Source organism: Mus caroli, unplaced genomic scaffold, assembly GCF_978045245.1.
Source record: "Mus caroli unplaced genomic scaffold, Mus_caroli_1 scaffold_6, whole genome shotgun sequence".
Classification (NCBI taxonomy): Eukaryota; Metazoa; Chordata; class Mammalia; order Rodentia; family Muridae; genus Mus; species Mus caroli.
The window spans coordinates 72,042,546-72,056,423 of record NW_028227261.1 but is presented as its reverse complement, the minus strand read 5'-3'; the positions used below and the strand labels follow the sequence as shown (position 1 = coordinate 72,056,423).

The window sequence follows — 13,878 nt, the reverse complement described above, 5'->3', positions numbered from 1 at the left end:
TATTATATGTAAGTACACTGTAGCTGTCTTCAGACACACTAGAAGAGGGAGTCAGATCTTGTTACTGATGGTTGTGAGCCACCATGTGGTTGCTGGGATTTGAACTCTGGACCTTCAGAAGAGCAGTCGGGTGCTCTTACCCACTGAGCCATCTCACCAGCCCTAAACATTTCTTTATGTGTGTGTTCATATGGGTCCTGCGTGTGGAGGCTCCCTTCCGAAGCCAGGAGTGAGTGTTGGATGCCCCGGGACCAGAGTCCAGGTGGTTGTGACCTGTCCTTCATGATGCTCGGAACTGAGCTGGGGTTGCTGGGGTCGCTGGAAGGGCAGCCAGCCCCATACACTGATGTGCACCCTCCTCAGCCCTGTTTGCTCCTTGAGTACATGTAGGAGATAAAAGGAGAGGACTACATAAAGTTTTAGGTGTTTATTATGTGGCATGCCTTTTTGTTTGCTAGGCATGATTTTGTGATTCACATGCACAGTTTTTTCTTTGTTTGTTTAAAAGGCTTTCCCTCTAGTCGAGTCTCTCTCTATAACGCGCTTATGATTGTCACCTGGTGAAGCAGTGTTTCTTTCCTAATGTTCCAGAAAACGGCAGAATATGAATTCTGGTAAATGCAGAGCAAGGTTTCGCTAAGAAATGTGAATGCCTGTGTTATGCACTCTCATCAACTTATAGACGTGTTTTATTGCTAGTTCATGAGCTCAGGAATCTGTTTTTAGCTGTCAAGCTATGAGAGCCAGATTGCCAGGCTGCGGTCTGAGGTGGAAAAAGGAGAAGCGCTGCGACAGCGTCTGGAGTACGATCTGGCTGTCGCTAGGAAGGAGGCTGGTCTGGGAAGACGGGCGGCCGAGGAGAGACTGGCCGAGGCACAGCGGATTCAAGAGAGGCTCTGTGGTAAGGCAGCTTCTCCTCTCCCAGCTCAGGGCAAAGCTTTGTTCTGCGCGCGTTCTTGCTTGCTGTTGTACATCCATACTGGATCTCGTGGGGGTTTTCACCCATGGGACTAGATGTGTGTTTATAAGAGGTTTAAATTCTTCTGTTTCCACGTTGGGGATTCGTGCATAGTGGGCAAGCACTGTCACTGATTTGGGTTTTCAGTCCTACATTAATTTATTTTGAGACATTGTTCGTGTGTGTGGGGAAGGGTCTGATATATCTCAGGATTTCTCATACGTCTGTGCTGAAGATGACCTTGAACTTGTGCATTCTTTCTTGCACTCAGCATCTAAGATGCTTTCCACTACTCCTGATTTATGTAGTGCTAGGGTTGACTGAGCACAGTGCTTTGTGAATTACCAGTCTAGTATTCTACCAGCCAAACTATACCTTCAGCCTAGTTAATATTTTATATTGTTACATGTATAGGAAAAGAATACAGAATTTAGGATTCTAGTTCTTTAAGCAATATGTAAAATCACAAAGTAGGTGTGTGTGTGTGTGTGTGTGTGTGTATGTGTGTGTTTTCTATATATACTCTAGGCTCCTTTATAAACTATATAATTTGAGTCAAAATTTCTAGTCAGTCTGCATGTTCAAGAAACACTGAAAGTGACTTTGTTTATTCTGTAGGTTTCTGTGTCACTGCATTAGATTGTATGCCTTGAAAAGAAAAAGACACTAAATTTAACCCTCAAAATCCTATTATGTAGGATTTAGTTATAAATAAATAAACTATTGTTTAAAGTATAAATAAGGGCTGGAGAGATGGCTCAGGGGTTAGGAGAACTGACTGTTCTTCCAAAGGTCCTGAGTTCAAATCCTAGCAACTACATGGTGGCTCACAGCCATTTGTAATGAGATCTGGCGTCCTCTTCTAGTGCATCTGAAGTCAGCTACAGTGTACTTACATATAATAATAAATAAATAAATCTTTAAAAAAATATAAATAAATGCATGCAAATTCACTTAGATTACCATATAACTAAAGCAAGCATCCAGATCATGTTATAAAAAAGTACATAATGTAAGGATTGTGTTGTATTTATATAATGAAATATTACTCAGCCCTAAAAAGGGGCCAATGCTAATACATAAAGTTAATGAATCTTAGAAATAAGTTGAGTGAAAGAAATTTTTTATACATGAGGACATCTTGTGATTTTCTTGTACATAGAGTTCTATAATAGGTAAAGCTAATTGTTAGTGAATAAAATCTGAATAGTGGTTTCCCCTGAAGTGAGTAGGCAGTAGACAAAAATATGAGGGAGCTTGGGGCTGGGAAATGACTCAAGAGGTTAAGAACACTGACTATCCTTCAAGAGGACCTGGATTCCATTCCCAGCCGTTCACAGAAAGGCTCAAAACCGTTTGTTAACTCCAGCCAACTCCCAGGAACCCAACGCCCTCTTCTGACTGCTGTAGGCACCAAGCATACAAGTGGTGGACTTATATGCATGTAGGCAAAATACCTATATATATAAAATAAAAATAGAAATTAAAGAAATATGAGGGGGGTTTGGGTTAAAGGATTTTTTTTTTTTATAATTTGATAGTGGTTTGGATTACATGGGGGCATGAAATTTAGGTAAGCTAAAAGAAGTGTAACCTAAAAATCTTACATTTGTAGGGTCCTAAATGGTAAAGACTTGTTCATCTCAGTGTATGTAAATATTACTTAAAATAGTAAGACCGTATGGTATTCAGTTAGCAATCACATTAGTCGTTTTTCTATTGATGTATGTGATGAATTACAGGAGTGCACTGTCCCACATTCTCTTTGTGGTTAGAAATGCATACACAGTACGGTGGAATGCTGGGTATAAACGGATGGGTGTGCACCTAGATGGATGAACGTCTGATAAAGCAAATGTAGCAAAAATGTAACAATTGCCTAGGGCAGACTGGAGGGTTTTCAACATTTTCTATGTATCTGCGTTTCCCCTACAAGCATGTCTGTGTACCACATAAGTGTCTGGTGCTTGTGGCCTGAAGCTGGTGTCTGATTCTTATCTTTCCTTCAAAGAGTGTATTGCTTTGGAATCACTCCCGTTTCCTGAAGTGCTTAAGCTCTGCACATGGTCAAATAGAGGGCCTGGTGAACCCAGGAAGGTCATATATCTAATACTAAGTGTGTAAGGACCTTCTCCTCCAGTTCTCTTACCTTTCCAGAAGCTACTACCCTGTCCCTATACCTCATGTAGGAATTTGGGGGGCTTTTCTGTGAGTGAAGAAAAATCTAGTGATACTGATGGTGTGGGTTTCTCAGTAGACGACATAGTATAGATTATCCTCCAGTGGGGCTGGAGCGATGGCTCAGTGGTTAAGAATACTGACTGCTCTTCCAGACGTCCTGAGTTCAATTCCCAGCAACCACATGGTGGCTCACAACCATCTGTAATAGTGGGATCTGATGCCCTCTTCTGGTGTGTCTGAAGACTGCTACAATGTATTCATATACATAAATCAAATATATAAATCTTAAAAAACGTTATCTTCTAGTAAAGACCACAGTCCTCAGCTTGTCACTCACAAGGCCAGAATGTAGGCGATGGGAATATTGTCTATAAACTATATTTAGCGTTTCGTTCCTCCTCATTGAGTAGGTAACCAGGAATCATCAGATCTGTGAGAAAAGCCTTTAAATGGCTGTGCTGGCCGTGCTTCTGCCTCGGGGTAATCAGGCGCTGTTGTGAGCAGGAATGGAAGGAACGGAGCATGCCAGGGCGGGTGGGCTGGAAGGGACTGTTGTCTTGAGTGCTAGGAGGATGGGGCGGGGTAGCCTTCTCGGAGATGGTGTTCAGTGTTCCAGATCTCTTTATTGGGGCGGGGGTAATAACGGCTACATAAACCTTGGGAAGTGGGTATGGGGGTTTAGGTCATGGCTGGGGCTGAGGTGCTGGGAGTGCTTCATTTGAATGAGGGGGATTCCAGGTGCTTGCTGGACTCATCCTTATAGGGAGACAGGAGGCTAAACCTTTCATTTTGCCTTGAGGTTACGTGACTACCTCAAGGCAGGTAAAGGTGGGGCTTGTGGGATTGCAAGCTTGTACAACCACTCTGGAAATCAGTCTGGCGGTTCCTCAGAAAATTGGACATAGTACTACCGGAGGATCCAGCAATACCTCTCCTGGGCATATATCCAGAAGATGTCCCAACCGGTAAAAAGGACACATGCTCCACTATGTTCATAGCAGCCCTATTTATAATAGCCAGAAGCTGGAAAGAACCCAGATGTCCCTCAACAGAGGAATGGATACAGAAATTATGGTACATTTACACAATGGAGTACTACTCAGCTATTAAAAAGAATGAATTTATGAAATTCCTAGGCAAATGGATGGACCTGGAGGGCATCATCTTGAGTGAAGTAACACAATCACAAAAGAACTCACACAATATGTATTCACTGATAAGTGGATATTAGCCCAAAACTTAGGATACCCAAGATATAAGATACAATTTGCTAAACGATTGAAACTCAAGAAGAATGAAGACCAAAGTGTGGACACTGTGCACCTTCTTAGAATTGGGAACAAAACACCCAGGGAAGGAGTTACAGAGACAAAGTTCGTAGCTGTGATGAAAGGATGGACCATTTAGAGACTGCCGTATCCAGGGATCCATCCCATAATCAGCTTCTAAACGCTGACACCATTGCATACACTAGCAAGATTTTGCTGAAAGGACCCAAATATAGCTGTCTCTTGTGAGACGATGCCGGGGCCTAGTAAACACAGGAGTGGATGTTCACAGTCAGCTATTGGATGTATCACAGGGCTCCCAATGGAGAAGCTAGAGAAAGTACCCAAGGAGCTAAAGGGATCTGCAACCCTATTGTTGGAACAACATGATGTACTAATCAGAACCCCGGAGCTCTTGTCTCTAGCTGCATATGTATCGAAAGATGGCCTAGTCGGCCATCAATGGAAAGAGAGGCCCATTGGACTTGCAAACTTTATATGCCCCAATATAGGGGAATGCCAGGGCCAAAAGAATGGGAATGGGTGGGTAGGGAAGTGGGGGGTGCTATGGGGGACTTTTGGGATAGCATTGGAAATGTAATTGAGGAAAATATGTAATAAAAATATTAAAAATTAAAAAAAAGAAAAGATAGAGGGCGATCCTTAATCCTGCTGGTCTCAAGATGAGAGTTTTTGGGGTTCAAACACATTTCTACCTCGTTCTTGCTCCAGGCCTGCTTCCCTGGTTAAGAGCACCTGTCACTCCTGTTTGGTTCTCAGGAAGCTCATAATCATACGTATCCACTTAGAGGGACTCTAACGCCCTCTTCTCATCTCTGAGGGCCTCAGACACACATGTGATGCAGGCAAAAGACATAAAAAAATCTTAGAAAAAATAAAGTCCCTCTAGATGTCACCGGCTCTAAAAGATAAATATGAGCTGGAGTGAATGCTCAGTGTATAAGTGTCTCAAGCATGTACGTTTTTAAGTACGAGGGCCTAAGTTCAATATCCAGCACTGGCATGAAAAACCAGCCAAGCATGCACATGCAACTCCACGTTGTAAAGTCTGCTCCAGTGTTAGGGCCACAGACAGGAGAATCATATGGGCTTGCTGGCCAGCAGCTGAACTCAGATTCCCCTAAGACCCTGTTTCAGAGAAATGTTGTGGAGGATGACAAAGCACGTCAGCTGACACCTTTCTGTAGCTTTGGCACATACCACACACACATACACACACGGACACACACATATGAATAAAATAATAAAGTAGGCTCACTTAAGATATTGCTCAAAAAGGGGAAATACACATTTAGTTTTCTTTCCTTCTCTCTTCCTTCCTTCCTCCCTCCCTCCCTCCCTTCCTCCCTCTCTCCTTCCTTCCTTCCTTCCTTCCTTCTTAAAGATTTATTTATTTATTTTATTTTATTTTTTAATTTTTAATATTTTTTATTACGTATTTTCCTCAATTACATTTCCAATGCTATCTCAAAAGTCCCCCATACCCTCCCCCCCACTTCCCTACCCACCCATTCCCATTTTTTTGGCCCTGGCGTTCCCCTGTACTGGGGCATATAAAGTTTGTGTGTCCAATGGGCCTCTCTTTCCAGTGATGGCCGACTAGGCCATCTTTTGATACATATGCAGCTAGAGACAAGAGCTCCGGGGTACTGGTTAGTTCATAATGTTGTTCCACCTATAGGGTTGCAGATCCCTTTAGCTCCTTGGGTACTTTCTCTAGCTCTTCCATTGGGAGCCCTGTGATCCATCTACTAGCTGACTGTGAGATTTAATTATTTATTTTATGTAGTACACCGTAGCTGTCTTCAGACACACCAGAAGAGGGCATTGACCCCACTACAGATGGTTGTGAGCCACCATGTGGTTGCTGGGAATTGAACTCAGGACCTCTGGAAGAGCAGTCAGTGCTCTTAATCACTAAGCTACCTCTCCAGCCCCTTAGTTTGTTTTCTTATGAAACTATTATTGTAAAGAAGTGGCTCACGCACTGTGTGTGTGTCTATGTGATGGGCTGCATGGGGGAGGTCAGAAAATAACCTTTTCAAAGTTAGTTCTTTTCTCCCATTGTAGAATCTGGGAATAAATAAAACTCAGGTTATCAGGCTTCTGAGGCTAGTGATTTGACCCACTGAGCTAGCTATTTGCAGGTAAGGATTTATTTACACACACACACACACACACACACACACACACACACATATATATATATATTGTTGTTTTTGTTTTTTGTTTTGGAGACAGGGTTTGTCCTGGAACTCCTCTGTAAGCCATGCTGGCCTTGAACTCTGTGATCTGTCTTTGTCTGCCTCCAGAGTGCTGGAATTAAAGGTGTGTGCCACCACACTGGGCCAGATTTGTTTTCTTGGACAGAGGAAAGAGTTAGCATGAGGTGCAGCTGGTGGTGGAGGTGCACCCAAACATGGGACATTCTTTCAATAGTATGCCATATTGGCTCATGGCAAAGCCACATCCACTTAAGGGAAGAAAGAATGAAAATCAGTAATGTAGGACAGGCACAAGGAATTTTTTTAGAGGTCACCAAAGGGAGAACGTTCAATATTTTGTCCTAAAGATCACGTTGTAAATAGTCAGCCCCATTGGTTAGGATCTTAGACTCTTAATGAATTAATTTGTGGTCATAAACATGTTAATTATTGTATCATATTTTTAATAGCTCAGAATTCAGAACTTCAAGGAAAGGCGAACGAGATTGAGAAAACATTCCAGACTTCCCAAGAGAAATGGAGAGAAGAATGCAGGAGGTTTGAACATGATTTGGAGGAACGAGACAATATAATTCAAAATTGCAATCAAGAATACGAGTCACTTATGCAGGAAAAAACCCGGCTACAAAAAACTCTACAGGTAAAATACTTACATAGTGAGTGTTTCTTCATGTAATACTCATTGAGATGGATATTACATCAAACTACCCTTGGTTTCCCTCCCTCCCTCCCTGCATCCCTCCCTCACTCTGTCCCTCCCTCCTCTCCCTCCTTTCCCTCCTCTCCCTCCTCTCCCTCCTCTCCCTCCTCTTCCTTTCCTTTAGAGGCATTTATATATATCTGCTGTGTTGTGCTTCAGCAAGGCTCTTTATTTTGTGAAAAGCATTTGAGATCTCCATTCTCTGCAGTAGAGTCCTTACCTTGACTGGCTGAGGCCTTGGGTTTTATCCCTAGTACCACAAATAAATGGAAGAAAACCAACCAAACAAAAGGCAAAAATGATATCCAAAAAGAAAGCGACAACTACTTCTCTGGATATACTGTGAAAATAAGACCCATATTCCCTTTGTTCTAGCAACATTCAAATGTGGAATTTAAGAAGTGTAGCTCTAGATTTCAGTTTGAGTATGCAATAAATACAGAAAATTATGTTTTTTTTTTTTTTTTTTTTTTTCGAGACAGGGTTTCTCTGTATAGCCCTGGCTGTCCTAGAACTCACTCTGTAGACCAGGCTGGTCTCTAATCCAGAAATCTGCCTGCTTCTGCCTCCCGAGTGCTGGGATTAAAGGTGTGCCCCACCACGCCCGGCGAAAATTATGTTTTATTATGCCTTTTTATGTGGAGCATATTCTATGATGAATTGTGAAATGCAAAACATTTAACTCAGGCTATTGTGAGTTGTATAGTTTCTCTCTCTTTCTCTCTCTTTCTTCTTTCTTTCTTTCTTTCTTTCTTTCTTTCTTTCTTTCTTTCTTTCTTTCTTTCTTTCTTTCTTTCTTTCTTTCTTTCTTTCTTTCTTGTTTTTCGAGACAGGGTTTCTCTGTGTAGCCCTGGCTGTTCTGGAACTCACTCTGTAGACCAGGCTGGCCTTGAACTCAGAAGTCTGCCTGCCTTTGCCTCCCAAGTGCTGGGATTAAAGGTATGCACCACCACTGCCCGGCTTTTTTTTTTTTTTTTAAAGATTTATTTATTTATTTATTTATTTATTTATTTATTTATTTATTATGTGTTCAGCATTCTGCCTGCTGTATGCCTACAGGCCAGAAGAGGGCATCAGATCTCATTATAGATAGTTATGAGTCACCTTGTGATTGTTGGGAATTGAACTCGGGATCCCTGGAAGAGCAACCAGTGCTCTTAACCTCTGAGCCATTTTTCCACATTGCTGCATCCTTTGATGGTCTAAGGGACTTGACCTGAATGGGGAGTCAAGGGAGTGAAGAAAGGACAGACCACGGGACATAGAGCGGCTGGTGTTGGGTGTTCTGCGCTCTCTGATGAAGAAGCCCCAGTGTCCTGGAGACTCAGCATCTTTCTTATTACAGTTACACGGGGAGCGGCTTACTAATAGAGCTAGACAAGGAGGCAGGGTCATGCTGTACAGGTGCGCAAGGAGGCAGGGACGGCCTCCATAGGGAGCAGTCTTCAGGTCAGAAACATCTGCACACACTGTCAACATTTGCACTTGGGCCCCAAGAAGGCTTTGCCATTCTCCCGAGCCTCACCTGGGGCAGGCTCTGCCACTCCCATGGGGCTGAGGCATTGGTCCTTGACATGGCTGCGCCACATCAAACAACACATGCTCATTCACTTTACTTTCACCCTAAACTGCATCGTCACTGAAGTATGATTTTACCAAAGCATTTAGTACACGTAAAAGTTTGGTCACAGACGTCCCCAGATCTCCCTTTTCTCCCTGTCAATTGTCCTGGTGCTCTGCCCTGGTATTTGGATGGTGGATATGCAGAGGTATGGCTTGTCACTAAGTCCTTGAGCGGACATGTATTACTCTGCCTGGATAAAATGTGACACCAGGAGGAAAGAAGGGTGGTGCTGGGAGCGTTCCTTACACCAATTAGCCCACACCTTCAGGTGTGACATCTTTCTTGTCAACTACTTAGGATGTCTCTGCTTTGAGTTTAGGCTGTTGTCTCTGCACTGAGATCTCAGAGGGGTCTGGGTTAAACCATAGTGACTTTTTAGTCCTGGAGGTAGGGTAAGCCTCAGGCGCTACAGACCTTTTGCTACTGAAAGTTATGAGGGTAATATGTATAAAACAGACCCATTTGGTCAGAGCCCCGTTTTCCCTCACATGGACCATAAACCTTCTCTCCCCATGGTAATGAAGACTTCATTTTAATCCTGTAGGCTAGATAACTGATCTGCAGGCAATCTGTACTAAGGTTCTGAACCTATATTAATTAGATCTTATAAATTTGGTGTAATAGGAAAATTAAAAGGAAAAGACTTTGAAACTAATCTTTAACTGTAGAACTAAAAATATGTTCTAGTCTGAACTGAGTATTTGTATTTTCAAAGCTTTAACATTTAGGAATTTTCTTATTCTGATTTATTGAACAATAGTCTTTCTTTTCTTTTCATACTACCTTTTTTCTTAGCCTGGTTTGCATATACATTTTAGGGATAATACTCACAGGTAAAGATGTCCATATTAACTGGAATTTATTTTTATTTCTTTCATTTTGTTCCAACCTCTGATGTTACATTACAGATTTATATTCTGACAATCAAAATAGCACTTTTATTAAGATTTAAAATGTGACTTATTAACTTTTTTGAGACGGAATTTCATGTGTTCTTGGCTGTCTTTGAACTCTCAGTATAGATAGGGCTGACTATGTACTTCTGATTATTCTGCCTCCACCTCCCAAATCCCGAGAGCTGGGCATTGAATCCAGGGCTTGAAGCGTGCTAAGCGACTACTAGTAACTCTATCCCCGGTCCCAAGATTTTAACATGGATTAAGGGTTTTTACAGTCTTTCAGAAGGGAGAGCCCCTTTGTGCCTGTAAAGTAGGGTTAAAAGATAAAAGGTAACTGTCTTAGTCAGGGTTTCTATTCCTGCACAAACATCATGACCAAGAAGCAAGTTGGGGAGGAAAGGGTTTATTCGGCTTACACTTCCATGCTGCTGTTCATCACCAAAGGAAGTCAGGACTGGAACTCAGACAGGTCAGAAAGCAGGAGCTGATGCAGAGGCCATGGAGGGATGTTCTTTACTGGCTTGCCTTCCCTGGCTTGCTCAGCCTGCTCTCTTATAGAGCCCAAGACTACCAGCCCAGAGATGGTCCCACCCACAAGGGGCCTTTCCCCCTTGATCACAAATTGAGAAAATGCCTTACAGTTGGATCTCTTGGAGGCATTTCCTCAACTGAAGCTCCTTTCTCTGTGATAACTCCAGCTGTGTCAAGTTGACACAAAAATAGCCAGTACAATTGACCCCTTGTCAACTTGACACACAAACACATCACTAGTAAGCCTCAACCCTTACATTCTTATTCATCCCCAAGATCTAAATAACTTTAAAAGTCCCACAGTTTTTACATATTCTTAAATTTTCAATCTCTTTAAAATATCCAACTCTTTTAAAATCCAAAGTCTTTTTACAATTAAAAGTCTCTTAACTGTGGGCTCCACTAAAACAGTTTCTTCCTTCAAGAGGGAAAATATCAGGGCACAGTCTCAATCAAAGCAAAAATCAATTTCCAACCGTCCAACGTCTGGGATCCAACTCACGATCTTCTGGGCTCCTCCAAGGGCTTGGGTCACTTCTCCAGCCATGCCCTTTGTAGCACACACGTCGTCCTCTGGGCTCCAGATGCCTGTACTCCACTGCTGCTGCTGCTCTTGGTGGTCATCTCATGGTACTGGCATCTCCAAAACACTGCATGACCCCTTCAGTCCTGGGCCTTCAATTGCAACTGAGGCTGCACCTTCACCAATGGCCTTCCATGGCCTCTCACAGTGCCGAGCCTCAGCTCCTCTGCATGACCCCTTCATGCCTTCAAAACCAGTACCACCTGGGTGACCCTTACACATTACCAAGTCCCGCTGCAGAAGGAGTACAACCTTGCCTATCTCTGGAACACAGCCTCTTTGTGCTTTCAGAAAACACTTCCCAGAAGATGTCACCTCAACGATGCTGGTCTCTTCTTAATCACCGCTAATTTCTTAGCTCCAGCTAACCAGCATCAATAGTCCCAGTAATGCAAAGTTTTTGCTTTAGTAGTTCTGGTATCTTGTTAATCACAGCTGATTCTTCAGCCCCAGCTAACCAGAACTACAAAATCTTCACAATCAAAACAGCAATGGCCCTGAAAAGAGTCTTTAATTTTCCCTCTGAAATTTCACAAACCAGACCTCCATCTTCTGCACTGTTCTCAGCATTATCTTCCAAGCTCCTACACAACATCTGACAGAGCTCTTAACAACGAATGGATCTTCAAGCCCAAAGTTCCAAAGTCCTTCCACAGTCCTCCCCAAAACATGGTCAGGTTGTCACAGGAATACCCCACTCCTGGTACCAATTTGTCTTAGTCAGGGTTTCTATTCCTGCACAAACATCATGACCAAGAAGCAAGTTGGGGAGGAAAGGGTTTATTCGGCTTACACTTCCATGCTGCTGTTCATCACCAAAGGAAGTCAGGACTGGAACTCAGACAGGTCAGAAAGCAGGAGCTGATGCAGAGGCCATGGAGGGATGTTCTTTACTGGCTTGCCTTCCCTGGCTTGCTCAGCCTGCTCTCTTATAGAGCCCAAGACTACCAGCCCAGAGATGGTCCCACCCACAAGGGGCCTTTCCCCCTTGATCACAAATTGAGAAAATGCCTTACAGTTGGATCTCTTGGAGGCATTTCCTCAACTGAAGCTCCTTTCTCTGTGATAACTCCAGCTGTGTCAAGTTGACACAAAAATAGCCAGTACAGGTAACCTTTGTCAGTGTAACAGTAAAGCAAGGTTTTATTCCCGTCAAGGAAATCCTGGAGAAGCACGAGCAAGAGAAGACTGAGCTGGAGTCCCATGTCAGGGAGACCGCGTTGGACGAATTTAGATTACAAACAGAAGAGTGGGAAGCAGAACGGAGAGAGTTACAGCTGATAGTACAGGTATTTAAAAATAACTCACGTCCTAAATATGCTTCTTGATGCTTAGAACATTAACATTTTGTTAGTAAGAGAATCTACTAGCTCACTCAACGTGAAAAACAGTTCCACGCCTTTGATTTCTGGAAGGCCGTGTTTAACCTGCAATGACACGACAGTAAGTAGATACATTGAATATTATGGTTGGATGGCTTCATTGTGTAGTGTGTTTGATTTATAGATTTTTACGTATTTATTTTTGAGATAGGGTCTCATGTAGACCAGGCTGGACTCAAACTCGCTGCATATCTCTTCTTGTCCTGAACTACTCCTGATTCTCCTGCCTCTCCCTTCTGACAGCGGAGATTATAGGCATGAGCCAGCATGCTTACCTAGAGTATATGATGCTCATTAGCATTTATTAGGATACATTAATTACACATAATAATGGGTTGTTACTGTGACATGGTTGTTATCCGTGTATACAGTATGTTTTGATTATATTCACGTTGTAACCTTTTCTTCTTCCCAACAGTGTTCCTTCCACTTCACTGTCTTCTTTCGGGGACCTATTGTATTTATTTATTTATTTATTTATTTATTTATTTAATTAATTAATTTTATTAGATATTTTCTTCATTTACATTTCAAATGCTAACCCGAAACTTCCCTATACCCTCCCCCCCCCACCCTGCTCCCCTACCCACCCACTCCCACTTCTTGGCCCTGGCGTTCCCCTGTACTGGGGCATATAAAGTTTGCAAGACCTAGGGGCCTCTCTTCCCAATGATGGCTGACTAGGCCATCTTCTGTTACATATGCAGCTAGAGACACACAATGGAGTACTACTCAGCTATTAAAAACAATGAATTTACGAAATTCTTAGGCAAATGGATGCATCTGGAGGATATCATCCTGAGTGAGGTAACCCAATCACAAAAGAACTCACTTGATATGCACTCACTGATAAGTGGATATTAGCCCAGAAACCTAGAATACGCAAGATACAACTTCCAAAACACAAGAAAATCAAGAAGAAGGAAGACCAACGTGTGGATATTTCATTCCTCCTTAGAACAGGGAACAAAATACCCACGGAAGGAGTTACAGAGACAAAGTTTGGAGCTATTGTATTTATTTATGGCTGCCCACAGGAAACGGATGGTGAGTTAATGCGGGAGCTTGGGCAGCTCAGCAGTGCCTGTACCACAGAAGATGATGTCTCTTCTTCCCTTAGAACCATGAGCTGCCTGTAGATGCTATAGAAGGGTGGGGCCGCATGAGGGCTTTTAATCTTGGCCATTTCTCTAGCTCCTACAGTCACTTTTTCTTAACACTTTGACAAGTTATCATCTGTAGTAACTGTTAACCACTACAAAAAGATGCTTTTCTCCGTAAAGCTGTTAGCAGCAGTAATCTGTGGGCATAAATGTAAATATTTAGGTTTTTGTTTTGTTTTGAGACCATGTCTTGCTATGTAGCTCTGGCTATCTTGGAACTCACTGTGTAGACCAGGCCTGCCTCTGCCTTCTAAGTGCTGGGATTAAAGGTGTGCACTACCACTACACTCAGCTATACATGTAAATATTTAGAAGGTAAAATTTTTTGATTATTAAAACTTCA

At 42.6% G+C, this 13,878-nt stretch overlaps 1 protein-coding gene across 3 annotated transcripts in view; it reads left to right on the top strand.

Moving 5' to 3' along the window:
• Positions 1 to 13,878, top strand: part of Ccdc171 (coiled-coil domain containing 171) — a 366,744-nt gene that overhangs the window by 19,595 nt on the left and 333,271 nt on the right. For all 3 annotated transcript variants that reach the window (XM_085839201.1, XM_085839202.1, XM_085839200.1), the window contains exons 4-6: positions 727 to 901; positions 7,103 to 7,293; positions 12,148 to 12,279. In XM_085839201.1, the coding sequence (XP_085695327.1) occupies positions 727 to 901; positions 7,103 to 7,293; positions 12,148 to 12,279 (498 nt within the window). The remainder of the gene's footprint in view (positions 1 to 726; positions 902 to 7,102; positions 7,294 to 12,147; positions 12,280 to 13,878) is intronic.